We start from the raw sequence: 25422 nt of genomic DNA, 5'->3' as shown, positions 1-25422 counted from the left end.
AGACCAGGGAGCCTCCGGGGATAACGGCGGTGGAGGCGAAGACAACAGGGGCGACCCCGACATTGTCAAATTGCTGAGTGACCCCAAGCAGTCCAGGTGAGCTGCTCGTGTACTCGACACGTCATGGGGAGTCGGTCACAGTTTTTGTGCAAGACTTCCTAACCCATTCCTCAAGTCCGCTTACTTTTCGGGGGTGCGGTGTGCCATCCAAAGTATTTAAAAGAATTCTCGCGAAATTGATGACATTATTTTCTGGTGATTTGACCAGACATGCAGTCACAACGAACACCCGATTCTTTGAGCAGCTCAGTTGATTAATTTTAACAGTTACTAACAGCTATTCCACAGTTCAGAAAATCACAGCTCCCGTAGTGTATGGGTGCAAACCTAGATGAACTCAGAGGCTGTGCTGGATAAACTCTTCAGTATTTCATATTGAATATTGCATGTCTTTTAAGGATGTTTTGTTAACTGTCCACGAATAGTCCTGCGAATAAAGGAATGATTCTTGAAATCGGAGGACACCAAAATTTACGTCTGTAGCTGTATACATGTAAAAATAGTTAAAAGCCATTTTTTAATAGATATATTAAGCCTAAATTAACCAGAATCACAAATACATGAGGCAGAGTACCAAGATTGCATATGAACAGGATATTGTCCTGTAACTCAAAACTGGGTATGAGCAGTCAGCTGTTAATGTGTATGTAATGTTATACCACTGTTCAACAAGGATAGTCTCAAATGTCCAGGCATGTGTGGATCATCTGAGTTTACATTGCATAAATGATACTGGCATAGCTTTTTTTCCCTAAGCTTTCCAGCTTACTCACATTTAGGAGTGTCAAGTGTAACATACTTCCGAGTCCTGATTTCTCTCATTTCAACTTCATTTCTAATGGTGTAATAAAAAAAACAAACTGTTCTCAAAGGTCCACTGTATTTAACAGCTCCCTATTCACTTCGTAAACACTTTAAAACTGTAATGCTTTAAACAGTCTATATACATATAATTTTGTGAGTCAAAAATATTTCTTGGGGTACTGGGGAAATTTAATTTGCTGTCAGGGGGAGTAGAAAGATTGTTTCAGTTTCTTATTGTTATGGACAGGCTGGTAACAGATACTTGGAAAACTGAATTCTCCTTATAGTATTTTGTCAGGATCTAAGCTGTTCTGTATTTTCTCATTTGCATGCCACTTGCAATCATTATGAGAGAGCTGGTGTTTTTATTCTTTTGACCAGTTTTCACATTAGGACTTATTAATCATCATTGTGAAGATAAAACTCTGCCAGCATGGTACTGATGATAAAAACACATCCTTCTGACCCAAAGATTTCCACTTATGTGTGGTTATACCCCTGTCCATCAATGCGTCTTGCTTTTTTGAAAGCATAGGTCTCTTAAAGAGTCTCCAGTTGGAGAACATGCACAAAGAGGCTGTGCATTGCAAACATAGTTAGTGCTGTACTGCACTCTGCATATAGACCTGGAATCAATAAAACCCACATAAAATTAAAAATCAGTTTTACATATTTCCAGGACCAGTCAGTCAAACTTGACTCATTAGGTACGCATGAATAATTCAGTCACTTTCTTTTGGCTAGTAAATCATTTAGTTATTTCTTCCCACAGAGTGCTGGCTAATTCAACAGTTTCTCAGTTTGAATTTTAACCTTTTCCATCAATGTCATTCTCTTTCCTGCCAGAAAACAGCTCCCAAATGACCTACTGTATTAAGCATTGCCTGGCTAGCCCCGATGCAGTGGTAGCAATGAAGCTTTGAAATCTCTTCTCGGGCCTGTGATGCTTTGTTTTCTGTTCTTGATACATACAGCTGGACAACAGGCTGAAAGCTCTCCTCATCTCAGATCTAACCAGTGTGGATGGGAAGGCATCCCAATCAGAAGACGAAGATTCAGAGAAAGAGGAGAGTGAGGGTGAGGAGGAGGAGGAGGAAGAGGAAGATGACTCTGGGGAGGGAACCGAGGAAGAGTCAGAACACGATGAGGATGAGAAGGACAGCGATTTCGAGGAGCTGGTGGAGGAATGTGACGTGAAAAAAAAATGCACCTCAGAAAAACAGGTTCATATACAAGTAACACTTGTACAAGCTCTAAAAAGTGTGTTATTGCCATATTGCTGCAACATCTTTTGCCTGCTCATAATCATAAATATATATTATTAACATTAACTGATCACCACACAATGCAAATTTGTGATTTGTAAATACAAATTGAAATATTTTTTAAATATGGATAAAAGCCTAAAGTATCCAGCGGCTGTTACTGGCTTATTTCAGAGTTCGCAGCCTGGAAAACTAGAAAGGGAATTTTTTCTTTTTGTTTCACTCTGAAAATCAAGGGTATTGTACGTTTCATTATGAGAATTAGTTATACCTGGAAACCTTGAAATTTAGCCACAAAACAAAGTTGTTAAAAGATATTTGCTGCCATGGTGGAAATGTTTTTTTTTTCTTTCTGTGGCAAATCTGTTTTTTCTGGTCTGTGTTTTTAGTGAACGCTCAGACTCTGAAGCATGAGCCCCGAGAGAAGAACATCGACACCTACGCGCGACTGAAGGAGTTCTGGCAGCGACACTACTCTGCCCACTACATGACCCTGGCAGTGCAGTCTAAAGGTGACGCCCTGCTGGGGGGGGTCTTGAGGGTGCCAGAGGTTTGAAAAATGGATGTCAGGTCACCCTTTTGAGTCTTAGCTGAGTTTTTTTTTGTTGTGCCAGTGTTACACATTTTAGATATATCTGACCTGGGCTGTGCAGTTAAGAGGTAAAACTGGCTGGATTGCATTTTCAGTGTTGCCTCAGGTGCAGTTGATCTTGGAAATGATTGTGGCCCATCTAAGGTCAAATGGGATCCTAGCAAGAGTGTAACAGTTTAGAAACAGACTCATTTTCCTTACCATGAATAATAGCTATGCATATGCAAGGTTTGTCAGAGATGACCTGTGCTTGAAATTGGAATTTTGAAAGATGTGCAAATGAGTCAATCCAGTTTAACTCTTTTCAGTTGTGCTACTTAATTTGTAGTCATGTTTTTAAAATAAAGATTTCTGGGAAAAAAGTAATTATAACTAAGGTCTTGATTCATGCAGATCAGTACTATGGTACCACCTTGTACTGAGAGAGTATTTACATGTCTGCAGTTGTACAATATTGAAAGATTTGAAAAAGTGGAAGAATAAAAGAGATATTAAATCAAGTGGATCCTGATGTACAAGTTGAAGTATTATATTAAATGACATTTAACACCTCCATTACTGGTTTATTCAGTGCTGGAACAACTTCATAGTTAAGAACCGTTTCTTTTAAGTGAGAGTATCTTTTTACTAGCACAAACAAACCATTCTATGAAATAGAACAAGTAATAGCTTTATTCCATGCTGAAAAAAAGAAGAAAGAGAACAAAACGTTTCGGCCGTGGAGCCTTCTTCAGGTGTCATTCTATGAAATATATGTCACTCTGCGTTTATATTGAGCAGTTGTAAGGATTACTCTATTCTCTACTGTGCTGCAGAGACCCTGGACACTTTGGAGGCCTGGGTGAGAGAGATCTTCAGCTGTGTTCCTAACAAGTGAGTCTCTGCTGCAGTAGTTGCACATTTGAGAGGGTGTTTGAGTACACTGCGGCATGTGCTGTCCAGTCTCAGGGAGAGGTGGAGTAAATCGGCTGTCTCGCTGGGCACAGTATCTTGGTTGTCTGTTATTTTGCATGTGGTAACTGATTGTTGCTTTTGCTTTGGTTTCAGTGGCTTGCCTAAGCCAGACTTCTCTCACCTCCTAGACCCGTTCGAGACTGTTGCCTTCAACAAACTCTATAGAGGTGGGTGTGGTGAGAAGCTTTTGTGTTTGAGTGGGTCCACACTGTCCCACTGAAGTAAGGTGGTCAAATACAGTATGTGGCCCGTAGGCCAGGTCCAGCCCAGTCTGCCAAGCCCAGTTTGTCCATCCGCCAGGATTCAGTTTGCGTCTTGTCTGTGCCGCTTAGCCCACACACGAGGCAGGCATCCTCAGCGATGTTTCTGTATCAGTCTTGCAAAACACACAGCTGGTGGTTCTCTACCTCTATCCCCTTGCACTAATCCTTTTCGATGATGTCACAGATCTTGTTGACAGGGGCATGTCTTCGCATGAAAGCGTGAGACCTGTACACTGTCTTCATCCAAACCTTTCCAAAATTTGGAGCATATTCAGCGACTGCACTGCCAGTGGTCTCGCTGAAACTGTAGCTAGTAGTTTGGAGCTAGTGTTTTTAATGATCCCATTAAATGGATCCCATTTAATGGGTTTTTAATGATCCCAGGAGGAGATTTTTCAACATAGTATCAAAATGAGGGCTTTGTCTTTTGTTCAGTAACATACTTACCATGTTGTGTGGTTCAACGGCAGTCAATTGATATAAAATTTGTATTTGTTGAAGTGAATGGAAAGTCGACATGCAAGAGCTCATTTGTTCCTCTTTTATAATGAAAACCATCTGTCCTGATGTTGTCTGTGCACTTTTATTTAAAATTAAGGTAAAAGTGGAAGTGGCCAGTTCAGATTTGGCTAATTTCCAAACAAATGGTGGTGGAATATTACTATACCTGTGGTTTGATGGAAGGGGTGCTGATTTATCGGACTTGCTAGTGAGCTTTTTAATGTGGAGGGCGAAAGCCCTGTCATGGTGCCTGTCCTGAGACTGTGTGTGACTGTCTTGCAGTGGTGCCTGTGAGGAAGGTCCACGCTCTCACACTCACCTGGGCTCTGCCTCCGCAGGAGAAGCACTACAGGTGTGTTTCTGAACCCCACCCCTGCCATCACTGATGCTGCAACACATCGAAACAGGCTGATATTGTTTACCATGGCCCCCACCTCCCATCTCGTATGCTGTCCTTGTCAGAGGTCTTGCTGACTGCTGGTTCTTTACGATGATTTTTTCCAATGTCTCAAGCAAGTGAAGGTGAACTACTTTTTCCCCAAAAACAGGCTTCTTGATGCTGCATGTGGTTAGTGTTGTAGAGGATGGAACAACCTCCTCAGCCATGCTGTTAAAGCCTATACTCTGGCTTCTTTCAAGAAACTGCTGGATGAAGTCCTGAGAGCAGCTTGTGGCTAGATATGTCAAATGACTTCATGACATTTGTAAACTGTTCTTATTTTCTGTTAAGTTTAATGATTGGTGGTCTAGGACCATTTTAAAGGCGTCATACTGGTTTTTTTTACTCCTTTTAGAGTAAAGCTGAAGTATTTACAAGAGTAAATTGACAATATTGAGAAATATGATCTTGTGGTCAAATCATTGAGTCTGTTTTTTAAAAGTCAGAATCATTCCTTCCGTTTCAATTTCCCTGAAAGCTGAGCATGTTAAGAAGAGCACTCCTGAGCTGTTTTGCTGTTGTGTCTGTCCTTTAGGGTGAAGCCTCTGCATTACATTTCCTGGCTGATTGGCCATGAAGGCACTGGCAGCATCCTGTCCCTGCTCAGGAAAAAGTAAGTGAAAGGTCCTTCGGCGTCATCTTGTAGTTGAGATTCCTTGCATACTTCAATTACCTGAATTCAAGTTACTTTTTACTTCCTAGTATGAAAAATATCAGCTGGTGTTAAACCCCTTCCCTTCCTGCACTGAAATGAACATAAAGAGGTAAAACATAAATTGCTTTTAAAACTGCTCCAAAATGCCAACAAAATGTGTGCTCCACTGCGTTTTCTAATGAAACTTTAATGTGAATCATTCGATTCTAGTGATGATGGTGCAGGCATCCTACACCCTTTCCCGTATGGCTGGTGGATGGATATCTAAATAGAAGTTTTGAACTAAGCAGTAGGAATAGCAGCAAATGAAGAAGAGCAATACAGGTTTGAACAGAAGACCTGGCCAGTGCCTCAGTTTTGGAGTTCATTTTTACACCTGTTTTAACTTGCAATACTCCAGGAATGTGGGAAATTGTGATAGTAAATTAAGCACGAATGTTTTTAATTGATTTTGTGCTCAGTATTTTCCGAACAGTGCAGTAGACTTGACCAGATGAGAACAGTTTGTGGTTTGTTCCTGTAGGTGTTGGGCTCTTGCTCTGTTTGGGGGGAACAGTGAGTCCGGCTTCGATCGGAACACCACATACTCCATCTTCAGTATCTCTATTACACTGACGGATGAGGGCTATCAGAACTTCTACCAGGCCAGACTCGCCTGTGGGGGGTTGGGGTGGGCAACAGTGGGACTGATAGTAATCGTACCCAATAGCAAAGCTGAAAAAGGCAAATCATCTGGGTGGACTGCTCAAATCACTGAATTTTGTGTTAAATTATAACTACTATCATTTACAGTTCAGTATTTCATGGTGTACAACTGTGTGATTTTGTGTCTTTCTAGCTGTGAAGGTAAACCAGATACTGTTTTATTTAACACGCTCTCCCTCTGCTTCTGGCTTTTGGACCAAAGATGTTTAAGATTCTGCACAGTGTGCACATGCAGACCATTTTTACTTTTTGTCTGCCACATGGCAATTTAATATTTACCATACTCCATATTGTTTATGATCTCTCAGAAGAAGTGGTTGTTTTTCGTTTTTATTCGTTTCAATCATTTTTTGGATTGTAGCTCAGCTAGATATTTTTTTAGGCTAAATTGTAAAATGGCAACTGATGCAATTACACCCACTCCTGAGTCTTTGTAAGTCTTCATGTAATCCAAATTTGACAAAAGTCAGAAGCGACCCCTTTCTTAAATGTTGCATAAACACAGGTGGAGAATTACTATTCATTATATTGCAGCCATCCTCAGGTAGTTGCCCTAGCTGTGTCTACAAGAGGTGAAGGAGGGACTGGAGAGCAGAATTGCAGACTCACCAGGGTTTATTGTCGTTGAATGGTTAACAGATGTATGTGCTGATCATAGAGGGGTTAGAAAGCAAGAGACCCAATGTAATAGCATCTAGCAGTCCGTGTGGCAGTGAGAGAGGAAATGTCCATCCTCCCCCTTTATATCAATGGAGAGGAAAATAACAAAGGAAAAAAACATTTTAAAACTCTTTAATTGGAATAATATATATATATAAAATAAACAGCACAGTTAATAAAGTAGAGAATGGAGAGAGAGAGAAATACCTTTTAATGAATTTATACATACAGATGCAGCCATTCAAAATGCGCGGGCGATACCGCATTATTTTCCGGTACGCTGTACGCAGTCTACTGCGAGTTACCGGTAAATACCGCGAGTTACCGGTAAATACTGCTAGTTACCGTAAATTCTCCTATAATACCGCAAGCAAAATAATAGTATCCGGAATTTCCACAAGGTGGAGCTAATAAAGCTCAACCTCTCATGTTTGAGCTGTCGCCATCAAAGTCTTTAATGAAGATATTACTAATAGTATTAATAATGAATGACCTTGGACAAGCTGTAAGTGTAAACTCAAAGTATTGCCCTTGTCCACATTCTTTTTTTCATTGACCATCTTTGTAAAAGTAACACCACTCATGCAAAGTACAGTAATTTTTGAGAATCGATTCACCATGCCTTTCACATGCTCATAAAAGAGATTGATTTAGGAACATAAACATATTACCGTATGCAAACTGTACTGTATACAGTATGTATATGTATATTTAATGTCTTAACTGTGCCCGTTTAAGTATTGAATATTTATATGGAATTTTACCACTGAAGGGAAATCTTAGTAGCTGAGCATAAAAAGAATAGGAGCATACTGCAACGCGTGTGAAGGCCATAAACGATATTAATTTTGGAACTTAAACATACAGTATATGGCTGGTCTCGGTACTTTAAAGAAAACATACACGAAACTTGGTTTCATTATGACCAGAATCGGTCTTGAGATATTTTTAACTTGATTTACAGTATTTGAGAGGTACAGATGCAGCCATTCAAAATGGGTGGGGTATTTCGCGGCATACCCCAGTGGGCGTGTCGCGGTATCACGCGGTATCACGCGGTTTCACGCAGTATCACGCAGTTAATCGCGTCATTTGACGTCATGCCGGAAACTATCTGGAGTCACCTTGTAAAACCGCCAGGGGGAGCTTAACCTCTCATGTACAGCATTTGAGCTCTTAATTTTGAACTGTGTATTACAGCATGTTAATCATCAGTCATTAAAATGTTGGTATATTTTATGAAAGCAAGATTGCTCAGTTGGACAAAAGTACACAACCTACCTTTATCAGAAATATTTATGCATCAAAGCCTTTACCGAAGATATTACTAATAGTATTAATAATGAATGACTTTGGACAAGCTGTATACTCAAAGTATAATTTCTTTAGCACATTTGTACAAGCACTTGGAATCTGTCCAAGCCATACTTTGTCAGGCATTTTGTTTTACTTCAACAGGCATAAAAACTCCCTTGCTTTTAACAGGGCGTTTCATAATTTCTAACTACGAAAATGATTTAAAATGCGACACTTATCATTCAACTAGAGCTCAAAATATCACAAGGATCCTCAAGAGCAAAGCAAAGACTGTATTAAAAGATACTTGTATGAGATCCATGAGAATCCAGGCTTTTTTATCAACGCTTTATTTTCCGTATACCAGATTTTTATGGAACCACTTCAGAAGGGTGTCAGCCAGTCAGATTCCAGGAATCGGTACTTTAAAGGAAAAATACACACTGGTATTCCATTTCTCCCTAACGATTTTAAGCATCAAAGTATTTAACTAGCATGTGAAATAGCGTGTGAAAAAGTGGTAGTTTTAAGCTTTTCTGCTAATATAATATGGAATCGCGTATCTAAAGAATTTAATAACGATATGATTATATTTATGTTCTGCTTCCTGCTTCTATTGTGTGTGTGTGTAATAGAGTAAATTTTTATAGAGAAATGGAGGCTGGACAGTATGCGTTACAATAAAAAACATTTATATTGATTTAAATCGTGTTTTGATTTAAATCGCAAACGCGTGTTTAATTATATGTGTTTTTTTAATCATAATCAGGCTAATGCAACATAAATTGATACAGTATCTTTGTCTTCTAAGTATCTTAATAAATTTTCAGCATAGCTTTCTACCCGTTTAGATTTACATTTCTTGGGATTTTGGGATCAAACGTGGAAGGATTAGATTGTTATCGTTTTTATTTTTCAAATACGTTTTAGAAAAGTGTAATCTATACCTGCCCAGACTGTACGCCTTCCTAAACCCCGCCTTTCACTCCTGTCCTGCTCTTCCCCGCGCACCCCAGCCGGGTGCTCTTCGGCCTCTGCCCGGGACGAATGTATATTTTGATATTTACACCCGGGGCGGCACCGAGGGATTTATAACTGCATTTATAACTTAGTTTTTAAAATTAGTCAAGCAATATGAAGCATCTCCTTTTACTTTTAAGTCCCTTAAATACATTGAGCACAGCTTTCTCACCACTTAAGATTACTTTTTGATACCATCCTTACACAAAGCAGAAACTTTCCGATGACATACAGTACAAGTGGAAAGATTACAGATTTTAATCGTCTTTAATTTTGTTACGTTATACGTTTTAGGAATGTTTCATCTAAACAAACACCACAAAACTGTTCTCGATTGTATTTCTGAATGTTATGTTACACCTACAGTAGTTCACTGCTTTAAATACATTACATACGAATTAAGAAAGTTAGGTGTAGCACTTTAGATCTTTTTTTCTGAACCAGGGAAAATCTGATCATGTTTCTCTATAACAATAATAAAAAACTTTATTTTACATATCACCTTTAAAAGTGGCATCTCAAAGCAATACAGTAGATGGAAAAACAGTTAAAGGTTAAACATTAGAGGCTTGCCACACCCGGACTGTTAAACCAACGCATTAGCACGTTAAGCCCATTGAGGACCCGGGCGCAATAGTTGTTTTGTCCCTTGATTTACTGATCTGCATTAATTATGGAAATCGAGTTCCTGCTCTTTGCAGACGACCTGGTCCCGCTGTCGCCCACAGAACAGAGGCTGCGCCAGAACCTGGCACTGCTGGAGCAGCACTGTCAGACCTGGGCGCCGACAGTCAATCTGGACAAGACCAGAGTTATGGTTTTCCAGAAAAAAAGCCAGACCTCAGGGAAACAGGTACAAATTCACACTTAACAACACATTAACACCTAACAACGGGAGCAGGGACGAATTAGGCCAGTACCCACTATTGTTAAACATACAGAAAAGAATATTAAAGTATTGAATATTAGTATTGGCTTTAGTATTAGCCATACAGAACATTAAAGTGCCCCTTTTCCATTCAGCGGGTGCCTGAGCCGCTGTGTCCTATCTTCTGACAGTCGCCGTTGTGAATGTCTGTAGAGTGTATCTTATTTTTAGTACTATATTTTTGTATTATATTCCCTATTAATCAAACTCTAAGAGTATGTATCGGCTTGTCCCCTCCTCCCGCCCCTCTCTGTGTACAGTAGAGCCTCCTGTCCAGCCAGCACATGTCCACAGACATTCACAACAGCGACATATCATAAAACGTTTGCACATATAGTTAAATTATTAGTTGTTTTTCAGGAAGTTAACAAAAACACTTGAATTACTTATCCAGTCTCTCGAAATAAAGTTATTTTTCAAGCAATGCAACAAACGTCGGGCAATGTGTTTTTTTTAATCCAACATTGACAGCCACATCTTAAATCTTGTCAGTCAGCTCTTTTTTCTCTATTTGAATTGTGGCTTACACATCGCACGACTTTAAAAGCTAGAAAGACAGGTTTCGATTCACATTAGCTGGCGAGCCTTGTTAACAAAAAAACTAATAATAATGTAACATGCCACTGTTTGTTCATGAACAAAGTTATACTGAGATTTCCTTAGATACGCGATTAAAAAAAAAATTTGAATCCCCGGCGGAACACATTCCATAAGAATCAGCGCTTTTACAGTATATATCGCCTTTAAAGGTGGCTTCTCAAAACGCTTTACAGGATAAAAACAACAAGAACAGCAACAACAATAATATTGTATTTCATTGCACTTTGAAAACCAAGTAATAACTTAACTATATGTGCAAACGTTTCATATGTTGCTGTTGTGAATGCCTGTGGAGTGTATCTTATTTGCCTTGCGTCCTGGTTATCTCGCTCGCCCTCCCCCCCTCTCTCCCTCAATTCAATTCAATTCAAGGTGTTTTATTAGCATGACAGATGGGTACAATCAGTGTTGGGTATTTACTTTGCTTTGAGATTCCACTTTTAAAGGTGATATATAAAATTTTGACTAAAATAAATTGTTAGAACTGGACAGGCGAGACGTTTATCCAGAGAGCGAGTGATCAGAAAAAGGAACAGCTGTTACACCCAGGTTTTACGCTCTCTCTCTGTTGAATGAATGAAAGCATTTTATTAAAAACGTGTTTGCGTTTGTCTGGGTATTTACTTTGTAATCTGTGGTTTACATCTACTGTATTGTTTTGAGATGCCACTTTTAAAGGTGATATGTAAAATAAAGTTTTTTATTATTGTTACAGAGAAACATGATCAGATTTTCCCTGGTTCAGAAAAAAGACGATTAAAATCTGTAATCTTTGCACTTGTATGTCATTGGAAAATACAAGTTTCTGCTTTGTGTAAGGATGGTGTCAAAAAGTAATCTAAGTGGTGAGAAAGCTGTGCTCCTCAAAGCCCTTTACAGGATGAAAACAATAACAACAATAGTGGCTGGGCAAACGATTTTTTTTAATAGAAATACAAAATGAGATACTGTATAATGATGTGCATGAACAAAGTTATACTGCAATTTTCCTTAGATACGCGATTTAAAAAAATAATAATTTTTTGAATCCCCGGCGGAACACATTCCATAAGAATCAGCGCTTTTATACAGTATATCGCCTTTAAACACATATATTTAAACACGCGTTTACGATTTAAATCAAAACGCGATTCAAATCAATATAAATGTTTATTTTGTAACGCATAGGTGACTATTCATTGTTATTAAAAAGACTTAAATTCGATCATGTTGTGATATTTAGAAATATAAATTTGTTTGGTGCGAGTGAGGGTTTATTTAATCTCTGACCAAGGGAAATGTTTCATTTTTTCAAAGAAATGTTTGTTAAAAAAAATAAAGTCATACTGTAGTTCCATGGGATTCGATCACAGACCGTGTGACATGGAAGTCAGGAACCTAACCCACAGCGCCACCGGCGCAGTCACATGCTGAGGGCTGAAAAAGCACTACAGAAACATTATCGACAGACAACGTACAGATTTGATAAAGCTATAAAATAATGTAATTAGGCACAGAAGAAGTTTACAGCACAGTACAATAATAAATGCTGACCATGACTTTAGAAGCATAAATTACCTTACACTCAATTTAAACACGAGCTGTCTTTAGCCCTCTAAGCTGGTTCATACAGAAATGTAGAGAACCAGGCTCAGAACACACAGCTTCATTAGCGAATACATACAGTATGCGGGACAAGTGGAGAAGACGTTTTACAGTGGATGGATTTTTAGAAACATCCCATCAGTGAAGTCAACTCCTAGGTAACTGTCGTGTGGATAGTTTCACAAGAATCAGACAAAGGTTTAAGCATCGCTTGTTCTAGATAAAACTGCACAAAAAAACAACAACCCATAATGTACTTCTTTGCGGCTCTGTTTGCCCAAATCATATATTCACAACGTGAAATTAGAAAATAATATTACGTAACCAAAATCTGCAATATGGAAACAGAACCTGTGTAATTGTTGACAGATGATGTACTTGTAACATTTTTACAAGACGAACTACAACATTTAAAAAATGACTTACTACTACATTACAATGTGAGTATATGTTTACCATATTTTCATTGTCCCGTCAATCAGATGGAGCTCAGCAGACACGCTTATACTGGACAGCAATGTTACAGACTGGTCTGATGCCCTCACAGCCACCCCATCCACTGAACAATGAAGAAGCCGGAAAACCGTGACGAGTTGCCAAAAACTGGACAAAGCCAGTCGGTTTCCTGTTTAAGTTTAAGGAGTTTCCATCCTATTTATTTCTCTGCTTCTCCTAACTCTTGTACTAGGAGGGTCTGACAGCTCCCACAGGAGTTTACCCAGCTGTCTCATGGACCTACCCAGCTGGTCAGCCAGCTGCTTGCCCTTGTCTGCTGGCACCACTCGCTCATCATCCATGTCGCACTTGTTGCCCACCAGGATGACCTGGGCATTGTCCCATGAGTAGGTCTTGATCTGGGTTGCCCTAAGAAACACAGAAGAAACATACAGTACATAGTAATGATGTTCAGTGGTTATGGAGGAGTACATCATTACTCTATACAGAAACTGCTAGGTCGCAAAGCACTATGGGATATCCCAAAATTTGGAAACTAAGCTTTGTTTCTCCCCTGTGAATTAAACTGACTCCAGATGTATTGTGGAATACCGAACAGAACATTCCACTCAGCAGCTAAGGAAGCCTGTGACAGTTCCCGTTAAACCTTCAAAAGAACGCCAGTCCAGCCAGTTGTGCATCTCATCGGATCTCAGAAACTAAGAAAGGCTGAGCCTGGTCAGGACTGGACGGGAGACCTCGAAGAAAAACAAGAATGCTGCTATACAGTACGTTGTGTAGATTGCCCAATAAGTGGTGCTCTTTGTTTCTGGACAAGGACTTCCAAAAGCAATATCACAATGTTTTGTAACAGGGGACACTACACATGCAGGTGAGGCATTAAATAAAGTCATTGTACCATGGTACACTCCTAAAATCACTAGTTTTAGCCAGTGTCCTAGCTAAATTCTACTTTGGCGTACTGAATTAAATCCCCCTGAATTAAGTTAGTGGAGCAATTTTCTCACTTCATTTTTTCTATTTCAACAGTGGATGAAAGGGGTCGCTTTCTATATGTAATAGGGTGAAAAGTGTTATATAGTATAATCCAATTAATTAATTAGAACTGAAATGTTATGCAGAGACAGTCTTAAAGAGTGGGAATTGCGCTTCCAATATAAAAGTGTTTAGAAAACGAGGATTACCTGTTATTTTAGTGAAATGGAACACAACACTTGTATTGCTTTGTATCCTGAAGTTTTTCGTTGAACTTTTTTGCAGCAGCCCGATAAATATCTGAAATACTGCCTTGGACACTTGTGTTATACCTACCAGTCCTGCACGGCATTAAAGGACTCCTCATTGCAGATGTCATACATGAGGATAAAGCCCATAGCACCCCCGTAATAGGCTGTTGTTATGGTCCGGTACCGTTCCTGCCCTGCAGTGTCCTGAGGAAATCATAAGGTGAGCATGAGTTAAAGACAGTAAAATTCCTTTGCCCCCGCCATGGAAATATTGTACTGTAAATAAGACAGGAGTACGGGTTAAATCGTACAAGCTACAGAAAAACTGAAGCCCCACAGCTCGATCCTTGGCCTGGGGTTTTTGTAGCAATCCACACAAGGCTTGATGGAATCTCTTCTCTCCACTAAAAGGTTGTGAACCACTTTTAGTAACCAATCAGGTTACTAAAGTGAGAAAATATTATTTTAAAAGCAAAGCTTATGATGCACCCGCAAATCCCAGTGATTTGTTGTCACCTGAAGGAAACTAATTGCACATGACAGGGCTGCAATCACCTCTTAACCTCAGTCACACTGGAGCAGGCAGTAATAATCTCTTCCAATATCTCCTTCCTGACTTACTAAACACAGCAACACACCCCTTTTCTCTCAAGTGCTGCAGAAATGCTTTGCAAGGAGAGATTAGCAGCCTACCGCTCCCTTTATCTTCATAATTCTGTTTTTTGGGGGAATCAGAGTGCGTCTTTGCCACAGTACAAAATAACTTAGTAGGGTTACACCGTAGCACTGGACTATCCAGCATACTGTATACAGTTCAATAAAATTACAAGAACAAATAATATGTTTCAGTGTTGATCCTGAAGAATGGTATAGAGGACTCAAGTGAAAAGTAACAACAAGTGGATTTAGGATCAAGAACAGAAGGTATAGCTTTATTCAAGGGGTTTCAGGAGCCTGAAACATATTGCCAGACAGGTAGCAGAATCAAGATTATAACCTGGGATCCTTCAAGAACACAGCTAAACAATATCAGATCAATTAACTACAAGAAACCAAATGAGCAAGTTGGATCTTAGAACCATCTTGTTTGCAACATTTTTATGTTCTAATCATCATCCTCATCACCATTCATATATTTGGATCCTTACATTTGTATTTAATCATATAAATTATGATGCACTTAAACGGATGACTAACCTAAACAAATTAAATTTGATGCTCAAACAGAAGAAAAAGCCAAGTAAAAAAAAAACATGAGGAGATTTAAACTATGTACAAGATCTGACATGAATGAAAGAATTCTACAGTCAAGAAGCAATAGAGTGTACTGCCCTGAGCTGTGTCCAGAAGGAACATCAGAGCACAGACAACACAGACAGCATGGAAATGTACAAAGCAATAGAAAGTTACTGATGTAATCTGAAGCTAATACAGTTAAGGCCTTAAAAATAATCAGCAGTACGTCCTATGAGGGACCTGTGGGACCTTTGGTAACCAACTGTATTAAGGAAAACTAGTGTTAACTTGAATTAATGGTTTCCTATCAGTTAGGGAAAATGGAAACTACAAGAACAATTCCAATAGCACTGGAAACCATCTCTAGTCTATTTAGTAAGAAGACACGATCAACTGGATCAACAGCAGCACTGAATAAAGTCCAACAGAACAAAAATATACAGAGAGAGAATCAACACTAATAGATAAATCACTAGCAAACCTAATGAGCATTTTCTATACTAGCCACATATCTGAAACCATACAGAAATAGTTTCTGTAGCTTCTTTGCAGACTGCTGATGATTTTCTAAGCAAAGGCACACTGCATGTTCCTGAACCTTTGCTGAAAATGGTACATTTAGACATGGGCCAATTATTACTGAGCAGGCTGGACACAAAAGTCTGCTTTTTAAACAAAGGAGTAATATAAGCTAATTAAAAAACAAAAAGAATTGTTTCAAAACTTAATGAATTGTTTTAAGACCCACTACAAGGGATACCATTTTACATGCGACACGTTAAATGTCATCACTGTTCAACGGCATATTCAAGCTACAGAAGGCAGATGACATCATTTAAAAGCAATAAAGTAGCAGAATCCTTAGCCAGTGAAAATGTGGTGTGCTTCCTCTGAGCAGCCACTTCAGATATCTCTATCATGCTTTTGCTGTTAACACAAAACACAGTAACAATCATGTAATGCAGTTTAGGATGGATTTTCCCACAGTACTCCAGAATATAAAGATCCAGTGCAACAGAGACTCTGGTTCTCGGCATCACAGGTTAATGTTCCTCCTTCCAACACAGACACAATACACAATCAATTACAACCGGGCTCCAGTAATACACAGCCAATGAGCACTGATCTTTCCGATACTTATAGGGGTGTCAGATGTGAGAACAGCTTGGTCTTTCAGGCTTGCTCTACATCATGAAGCAGTGTTTCACACCTGATCCTTGGGAAACATCAGTCAGTGCTTTCTGTCCTAGCCACTCCCTTTGCTTATTTTCCACACTGGACCTTGGTGAGTAATTAGTGAGTAATTAATGAGTAATTGTGTATCTGGTGTATACAGTGTGGTGTCTCCGGGGGATAGTTTATGTAAACGAAGGTCGTACTTACACCACACTTTACTGTCCTCCGATCCGTGGCGTTTCTTCCAACACCTGCCTTCCGAATACAGTCCGTAATCCGTTCCCTTAGTCCTGATTCGTTCCGAGTTCCAAAAGTTCGTAATAAAGACAATCCGCGATGTATCCTAAACCAGTGTCCGTAATCCAAAATCATAAACCTTTTCTCCTTGCAGTCGTTCGTTAGCCCGATCCTTAACATCCACCTCTTTCCACTCTTTTCCTCCGAAACGCATTCACCTTACCGGCTTCCGCCCCGTTCACTGCCTCTGGGCCACTTATATTCCGGTTCCTGATGCGTCTCAGCTGTGTCTCGTTGTTCGCCATCTTGCTAAGGTCAATCTCTAGCATTTTCAGTGTTTCATTTCGGAAATACCTGTTAGAGATGACCCTTCCCCGGGTCCTCTTACATTCCCTCCCCCTGAGATCAGCCCCGACCTCGGGCGATCTAGAAAAAAACAAACAGTGCATTCGGGAGAGGGCGTCTACATTTCCTTGTTTCCTTCCGGGTCTATAGACCGTCTGAAATTGAAATCTTTGCAGACTAAGACCCCATCGCGTAATTCGATCGTTTTTATCCATATTTTGCAACATCCATGTTAACGGCGCATGATCTGTGTATAATATAAATCGTCTTCCCAATAAATAATATTTCAAATAGTCTAGGGCCCATTTGATTGCTAGACATTCTTTCTCAATCGTGGAATAGTGTTTTTCGGCCGGATTCAACTTACGGCTGATATAGAGAATAGGATGCTCTAGTCCTTCAATCTCCTGTGACAGTATGGCTCCAATCCCAGTGTCTGAAGCATCAGTTTGTACCATGAAAGGCTTACTGAAGTCTGGTACCTGTAAGACGGGTTGAGAAGTGAGAGCTGCTTTTAAGTCTTGGAAAGCCCTCTCTTCCACGTCGGTCCATTTTATTTTCTCCGGACAGCTCATCTTCGTCAGATCGTGTAGAGGGGCGGCCATGGCTGCAAACCCTGGGATGAAACGCCGATAGTAACTTGCTAGTCCCACAAACGTTCGAATTTGCTTCTTGGTAGCTGGTTTGGGCCAGTTCTTGATTAATTGTACCTTCTGATCTTGGGGCATGATCAATCCTCTCCCGATCGTATAACCCAGGTAATTGGCTTCCCTAGCCCCCAGACAACATTTATTTGGGTTGGCCGTTAATCCTGCTGCTCGCAACGCTCCAGTCACTGCTTCCAGGTGATATAGATGTTGTTCCCAGGTCATGCTATGGATTACAACGTCATCCAAGTAGGCGGCTGCAAAATCCCGATACGGTCTCAGAATTCGGTCCATCAATCTTTGGAATGTTGCGGGCGCGCCATGCAAACCGAAGGGTAGGACCCTATATTGATATAGTCCTTCAGGTGTGGCAAAAGCGGTTTTGGCTTTATCTTCTTTGGCCAGCGGCACTTGCCAATATCCCTTCGTAAGATCAAGGGTGCTGATGTATCGAGCGTTACCTAATCGCTCGATTAGTTCATCTATACGGGGCATGGGGTATGCATCAAACCGCGAGATCTCATTTAACCTTTTGAAGTTGTTGCAAAATCGGATAGTTCCATCTGGCTTGGGGATCAGAACTATCGGGCTAGCCCACTCACTATGGGATTCCTCGATTATTCCCATCTTCAGCATTTTACCCACCTCTTCTTTAATCAGTTTCTTTTTAGCTTCTGGTACTCGATACGGGGGTAGCCTTACCTTTTTCCCCGGTTCCGTGACGATCTTATGTTGTATAAGGTGGGTTCGACCAGGTGTCCGGGAAAAAACATCTTTGTTTTGGGACAGGAATTCTTGTAGTTCCTGTTTTTGTGCCGGAGCCAGGTCTCCCACGGCTACCGCACCCGTTTCTTCTTCCAGTGGGTCTGGGGAAAAGTGGGTGAGCAGAACTTCGGTGCCATGCCATTTTTTCAGCAAATTGACGTGGTAGATTTGATGCTGCCGTCTTCTGTCATGTTGCTTGACCTTATAGTTGACTGGCCCCACCTTTTCCACCACTTCATAAGGTCCCTGCCAGGATGCCAAGAATTTACACTCTGGGGTTGGAACTAGCACCAGTACTCTGTCCCCAATCTGAAATTCCCTCGCAACTGCTCCCCTATTATAAATTTGTTGTTGTTGAGCCTGGGCTTTCTCCAGGTTTTCTTTTACTAAGGGAACAATAACCTTTATTCTTTCTCTCATCTGTTCCACATGCTCAATGATAGTTTGTAAAGGGGAAGGTTGATGTTCCCACGATTCTTTGACCACGTCCAATAGGCCCCGTGGTTTCCGAGAGTATAATAATTCAAAGGGGGAGAATCCAGTCGAAGCCTGCGGTACTTCTCGAACCGCAAACATGAGATACGGAAGCAGCTGATCCCAATTTTTTCCATCCTTTTGCATCGTCTTCCTAAGCATGCTTTTCAGGGTCTTATTAAAACGTTCTACTAGACCATCAGTTTGAGGGTGATAAACAGAGGTTCGGATCTGCTGTATACCCAGCAGCTTACATAAGTCTCGCATGACTTTCGACATAAAAGGTGTTCCTTGATCAGTTAGGATCTCTTTAGGAATTCCGACTCGAGCAAACAGTTGTACTAGCTCTCTAGCTATGTTTTTGGCGGTGGCAGCTCTCAACGGAATGGCTTCGGGGGAACCTGGTAGCATAATCTACTATTACTAGAATGTATTGGTGACCCTTGGTGGTTCTGATCAGGGGCCCCACCAAATCCATCCCAATCCGTTCGAAGGGGGTTTCAATAATTGGGAGGGGAATCAAAGGGTTCCTATAATAAGGTTGTGGCGCACTTTTCTGACACTCGGGGCATTCCCGACAGTACTTCTCGATGGCCTTATAGATTCCTGGCCAAAAGAACCTAGAGAGGAGTCTCTCGGATGTCTTCTTTACCCCCAGGTGCCCACCCAGTAGGTGGCTATGGGCCAAGTTGAGGAGTTTCATCTGGTAAGGTCGGGGAATAAGGAGTTGTTCCATTTCTTCCTGTCCCTTCTGCTGCACTTGATAAAGGAGATTATTCTTTGTCATAAAATATGGGTAACTCACGGTGTTAGGATCAGTACACCACTCCCCATCAATTTTCCTGACATGTTCCCATCTTCTAGTTGGGCTGTCCCAAACTTACCCCGATGTTCTGAGGGTTCCCAGTTCGGTAGTTCCATATTTCCAAACTCAGCTCCAAGTTCAGTTCCGCTTTCTTGTGGGTCCGTCTCATCAGGGTCGTCGGCAGGGCCATCACCACTGTCTTCCGGCCAGGGGATGGGTCTTGGCCTAGCTGATTGGATCGTGTTCCAAATCTGGAGGAAATGGGGACAGTCTCGTCCCAGTATGACAGGGTATGGCAACTGCTCAACTACTACTGTTGAGCGGTAGGTCCCCTGTTCTGTAGAGATGCTCAATTCGACCGTCGGATAGTCTTTGGTGTCCCCGTGAATGCAAGTAATAGGTATTCCCTTTGTTCTTGGAATCTCTAGTCCTCCCGGAAGTATTGTAGGGGTCACCAGGGTCACCGCACTGCCAGAGTCCAATAAGGCCTCAATGGGTTCTCCCTCTATCTCGATTTTCGTAAGATGGGGATCCTCGCGGGTCGGGACCCCCGCTGTAAGGTAGTTGCATAGGGCTTCATCTCTGGGGTCTACCTGCATGGGTTCGGGCAGGCCAGGGCAATAGCTGGCTAAATGCCCTTCTTCCTGGCAATTAAAACATCGCTGGGTTTCTTCCCATGGCCGGGCCCTTGAGTCAGACTTCCCCCTAAGGGTTTTTTTTAACTGTATAGGTTCCCGATAATCACTATACTTTATTGGCCGGTACTTTATTTCGGTTTCCAGACTCTTGGGGATTCTTCTCTCCTCCCTCCGAAAGTCCCCTTTTCTCTCCCTAATCAGGGCCTCTGTGGCATGGTGTCTGTCCACCCAGTCCACGGCTTGATCTAGGGTCTGGGGATCCCCTTCACTTACTTTTCTTTTCAGGTGCACAGGCAGACTCCTCACGAAATGATCCAACACCACCCTTTCTACCACCTGTCCTGGGTTTAATTCTTCTGGCTGGAGCCATTTCTTTGCCAGATGTACCAGGTCAAACATCTGAGACCTCGTAGGCTTGTTCATCTGGTAGCTCCAATTGTGGAACCGGACTGCTCGTATCGCCATGGTTACCCCTAGTCTTGCCAATATTTCGTTTTTCAGAGTCTCATAATTCTCTGCATCTTCTTCTTTTAAATCATAATATGCCTTTTGGGCTTCTCCAATTAAATAAGGGGCTACTCTCCCAGCCCATTGTTCTTTGGGCCATGCATTTCGAGCGGCCGTTCTTTCAAAGGTGGTTAAATAAGCTTCCACATCATCAAGCTCAGTCATCTTTTCTAGCGTAATTTGTTCTTCCTGAGCGGTGCCTCTCCCCGCTACCGGGGCCTGCCAGATTTCTTCCCTTAACCTGCACAACTCTGCGCGTATTAATTTTTGCTCCTCTATAATTCGTTCGTTGGTTTCTTTTTGGATTTGGTTCGCCTCCAGTTGCGCTTCGTTAGCTTCTCGTTGTCCTTGTAATGCCTGGAATTGGGCGAGGGTGGCCTGGGACAACTGCTGTAGTAATTCTTCCATAGCGTTTCTTCACACGCGCAAAGCGGAACCCGCACACACACACACAAAAAAAACTTGCTCTCTTCGATTCTCAAACCCGAGCGGGAGCTGCCCGCATCCTCCACCAATTGTGGTGTCTCCGGGGGATAGTTTATGTAAACGAAGGTCGTACTTACACCACACTTTACTGTCCTCCGATCCGTGGCGTTTCTTCCAACACCTGCCTTCCGAATACAGTCCGTAATCCGTTCCCTTAGTCCTGATTCGTTCCGAGTTCCAAAAGTTCGTAATAAAGACAATCCGCGATGTATCCTAAACCAGTGTCCGTAATCCAAAATCATAAACCTTTTCTCCTTGCAGTCGTTCGTTAGCCCGATCCTTAACATCCACCTCTTTCCACTCTTTTCCTCCGAAACGCATTCACCTTACCGGCTTCCGCCCCGTTCACTGCCTCTGGGCCACTTATATTCCGGTTCCTGATGCGTCTCAGCTGTGTCTCGTTGTTCGCCATCTTGCTAAGGTCAATCTCTAGCATTTTCAGTGTTTCATTTCGGAAATACCTGTTAGAGATTACCCTTCCCCGGGTCCTCTTACAACAGGTACATAGTAAATGGTTAACATACTGTATGAAGGTATGCTTCAGTTTTAACAATCCCTTCCTATCATCATTTTCCTCATCAGATCTGAGGAAATAAAGTCAGGTAGTCTGAAAGAAGGACATTAGCATGCTAGCCTGTAACAGGACTTTGTTTTGGATTTTGCTCATGTGTTAAGATATTGCTTTGCTCAAAGAGGGCTTGGATGCACGACTCCCTGGTAACTAGTTCAGAACCCTTTTTGGGGGCCTTTGGAAACATTTTGGAAAAGGGCCCCTCCATATTCACTACTAATAATACCACTAAGAATAACTCCACTAATAATATTTAGAACAATGAAATAAATGAATTAGGTTGGGTTTACAAAAAACACCTTTTATTTAAACACAGGAGAAACTGCAAAGAAAATGAATGCGTTTTAAAGCCGATTATGTATAACTGCTGAACAGTCACTTGTACAGTCACTTGATCTTTAGCCGGGTGACCCAGGCGGCACGTGTACAGACGTGCTAACGTCTAGTAAAACACCTCCAGCAGGCTGTGTCTAGCCTGAAAACGTGGCTTAACTACCAGTTACATGGATCGGACAGACGCAGAAGCCTATGAAATACAAATGCGTTATTACAGTGAATTAATTTGGCACACCTCTGTTTCAAGATTGCCTATCCGGTTCTTCTTTTCTGCGCTTCAGAAGCATTACGTTCTTGATCATGATTGGTCAGTTTTTGATCGGGCTTTCACTAGGATCATCCACCGCAGCAACAGAAGAAGACGTTACAGTACATTTTTCACTCACATTTGAACGTGGCGATTAAAAAAAGTGGTGTGCATCGAGGGGGCCCCATGGTGGCCCCTGGGGCCCAAGGGAGTCACCTAGTTTGCCTTTGCCAGGAGCCGGCCCTGGGTGTAAGCAGCAATAAAGGGTCCCTCACTAACATATCAACTACTGGAGCAAGCTCTTTACCCACCTGCTGAAATGGGCTGTAGCAACACTTCAGCAATAGGATTTGGTTATTGAAATCCTTTGGAAAATACGGAATAATGAAATGATCAGCTTAAGCACAAAGCTAAAGGCACGTAAATCCTTATCTCTGTCAAAGCTCTTAAAGGGCAGACAAAGGAACTTAAATGGCCTTTTTGATGGTATCTTACCAATTGTACTCAAGTTAACAAGAGATATTATTCCGAAGACATTGAAGGAGAGATTAGAGAATGGGTAATGTAGTCGCCAACTGGAAATGTTGAGCGATTCTGACTTAGAGGCATTCAGTCAAAATCCCACAGATGGCAGCTTAAAACATCAGGCTTGGTCCAACTGACCACTCTCCCAGTTCTAGGGAAAATTTAGTTTTATGCACATAGGTGTTACGGATTCGGTAAGAGAAACCGAAACCAGTGAATGAACCCACTTGCAGGAGCTGATAAAGCCTAGCCGTGATCCAAAGAAAGCCTTAGTCGAAGAAACGAGCCGAGAGTCCAGGGGAAGCTAGAGATCCAAAAGGGAACGAGTTACCGAAGCCAAAGTGTGATCCGAAACCGTAGACAATAGAACAATCCGATAGTCCAGGGGAAGCCAGAGATCCAAAACAGAGCGTGAGCACCAAAGCCAAGCCGTGATCCGAAAAACCCTCGTCAAAAGGGGAAAAAACCGTAAACCGAAAACCAAGAAGGACACAAGGCAGAAGAAGGAGTAGCGCAACTAGGAAGCTCGAAAGGAAAACCAATACTGAGCGACGAGGTAGGAAAAGACAGGTGTTTAAGTATAGGATGAGACGGGGGTGTGGTGGTGAATAAGAAAACTGATAGGTAAACTGATGGAGTAAGGCTACGCCTTCTTCTGCCTCTTCCGTAGCCGGGAGGCAGGGATCGTAACAATAGGTCCTCCAGGCCTTTGCTATTCAATGAGAGGATCTGCTTCAGTATATTTAAACCTAAGGTTAAAAAGAAAAACATTTTCATAAAGGCTATTGTGTGATTGTTCCACCTTCTACATCTGCATTATTTCTATCCGTTTTTGTAACTGCCTTGCATTTTATTTGGAGTTGTGCGTTTTCCACGTATTGTAAAGCTCTTTGAAGCGATAGATTTTACACATCCATTCTAAAATCACTTTATTGTGAAGAGTGCTATAACAGGTGGACTCACCCAGATCTGCAGCTTGACCCTCTTGTCATTGCGGTACACAGTCTTGACCTTGAAGTCAATGCCCACGGTGCTGACGAAGGAACTGCTGAAAGAGTCGTTGGCTAAGTGGAACAGGAAGCTGGTCTTGCCCACGCTGCTGTTGCCGATGATCAGCAGTTTGAACATGTAGTCAAAATTCTGGTCCTATCAAACCTCTGATACTGGAGTCTTTTACAGTCACTTAGAATAAACAGTGTAATACACTTAGGACCACATACAGCGACAGAGTTGGGTCTTGGGCAGCAGCTTCGCGATGATTGCTTTAACTACTAAACAGCCTTGTTTCCCAGCTGATGCAATCATAGTATCGTAATATTAAGTGTAAATTACAATGGATTTACATCTGAATAGATTGTAAAGACCCATAATGCTTTTATTGTGTGTGCTCTTTAAGGCAAAGTTTAATTCTGGTAAATTTGTTCTTGTAACTTCTCAAGTCTATATTTGTTAAAGTAGTCAAGATATATAAGGGCTCATTCAAAACTTTATTTTAACCATTATTAATGAGTTTACTAATTTATGTAGAATTAACCTGGTAGAGGAGGTATTTGTACATCTGTTTGCTAAACACATAGACTACTCATAGCAGAACTGCGGGCACACGCTGTTTGTCTGCCTTTTGTGACAGAGCTGCACATCATGAAGTGGGTAACTAAACTGTATGGCAAGAACTAATTACATGTCAAAGAATCATGACACTAGGAGATTTATAGGCCATGCGCTGCCAAGCAAGCAATCTTCCAACATTTATGGTCACACATCAGTCCATCAGCTTGGAACAATAGTACATAAACAAAAATACTGTGCAATCAGGCATTGAGCCATCTTTTAATACTTTTAAAAGCCTTTACTTCTAGGACAATGTTGCAAAAGAACAATATGGCTCTGTGGAAACCACTGTTTCTGAGTTTTTTTTTAAAGTAAAACCGGTTATTTTATTATGTTTTTTCCTTAATTTGCATGACATTGTGAGAAAAACTGAACACACAAATATTTGATGAGCTTGGCCTGTAGGAAGGGCTGTTTCACTGTCTGTTTTTTTCAAAAATTGCTCCATAAAACTTATCTTTTTGTATGCCCAGCATAGAGATCTGCTTGAAATAGCATGCTGAATCATAGAGAAGACAAAAATACAATGTGCTTTGGCTTTTTCTCAGTTACTGTCACTGCTCAGTGGTAATTATTTTCCAGCTCAAGCAGAACAATGATCAGCTGAACTCCTGTTAAGTTACCATTCGTAAAAACAATAATCTTTTCACAACAGCATTAGTGTAAATTAATAGCACTTGTAATGAGGTGGCTTTCAAAGGTGCTACTCTTTGGGACCTCTGCAGTTCCTTTCTTTCTCCACACCGTCACCTTCCTTTTCCTATGGCAAAGGTTTATGTGGGTCTCATCTGTCCACAAAACTTGACTA

At 41.2% G+C, this 25422-nt stretch overlaps 3 protein-coding genes across 3 annotated transcripts in view; 1 reads left to right on the top strand and 2 right to left on the bottom strand.

Moving 5' to 3' along the window:
- Positions 1-25422, bottom strand: part of LOC148652406 (uncharacterized) — an 80833-nt gene that overhangs the window by 48223 nt on the left and 7188 nt on the right. The window lies entirely within an intron of this gene.
- LOC148652408 (nardilysin-like) lies at positions 1104-13959 on the top strand. The gene is made up of 9 exons (XM_088597616.1): positions 1104-1115; positions 1839-2052; positions 2519-2641; positions 3537-3594; positions 3769-3842; positions 4722-4791; positions 5414-5491; positions 6057-6177; positions 12809-13959. The coding sequence occupies exons 1-9, from the start codon at positions 1104-1106 to the stop codon at positions 12860-12862; spliced, it is 804 nt and encodes a 267-aa protein (XP_088453742.1). The 3' UTR covers positions 12863-13959.
- Positions 12962-24178, bottom strand: LOC148652407 (ras-related protein Rab-3A-like). The gene is made up of 3 exons (XM_088599092.1): positions 23967-24178; positions 14094-14212; positions 12962-13190 (listed from the first exon to the last, which is right to left on the bottom strand). The coding sequence occupies exons 1-3, from the start codon at positions 24129-24131 to the stop codon at positions 12962-12964; spliced, it is 513 nt and encodes a 170-aa protein (XP_088455218.1). The 5' UTR covers positions 24132-24178.

Source organism: Lepisosteus platostomus, chromosome 11 (assembly GCF_059453375.1).
Source record: "Lepisosteus platostomus isolate fLepPlt1 chromosome 11, fLepPlt1.hap1, whole genome shotgun sequence".
Lineage (NCBI taxonomy): Eukaryota > Metazoa > Chordata > Actinopteri > Semionotiformes > Lepisosteidae > Lepisosteus > Lepisosteus platostomus.
This window is presented reverse-complemented; position numbering and strand designations above follow the sequence as displayed.

Coding starts and splice junctions, on each gene's coding strand:
- LOC148652408 (XM_088597616.1), top strand. Junction 2,642..3,536: donor CCTGGCAGTGCAGTCTAAAG/GTGACGCCCTGC, acceptor ACTGTGCTGCAG/AGACCCTGGACACTTTGGAG. Junction 3,843..4,721: donor CTTCAACAAACTCTATAGAG/GTGGGTGTGGTG, acceptor ACTGTCTTGCAG/TGGTGCCTGTGAGGAAGGTC.
- LOC148652407 (XM_088599092.1), bottom strand. CDS start 24,131: ATGTTCAAACTGCTGATCATCGGCAACAGCAGCGTGGGCAAGACCAGC. Junction 14,213..23,966: donor GGGTCAAGCTGCAGATCTGG/GTGAGTCCACCT, acceptor TGATTTCCTCAG/GACACTGCAGGGCAGGAACG. Junction 13,191..14,093: donor TTTAATGCCGTGCAGGACTG/GTAGGTATAACA, acceptor TGTGTTTCTTAG/GGCAACCCAGATCAAGACCT.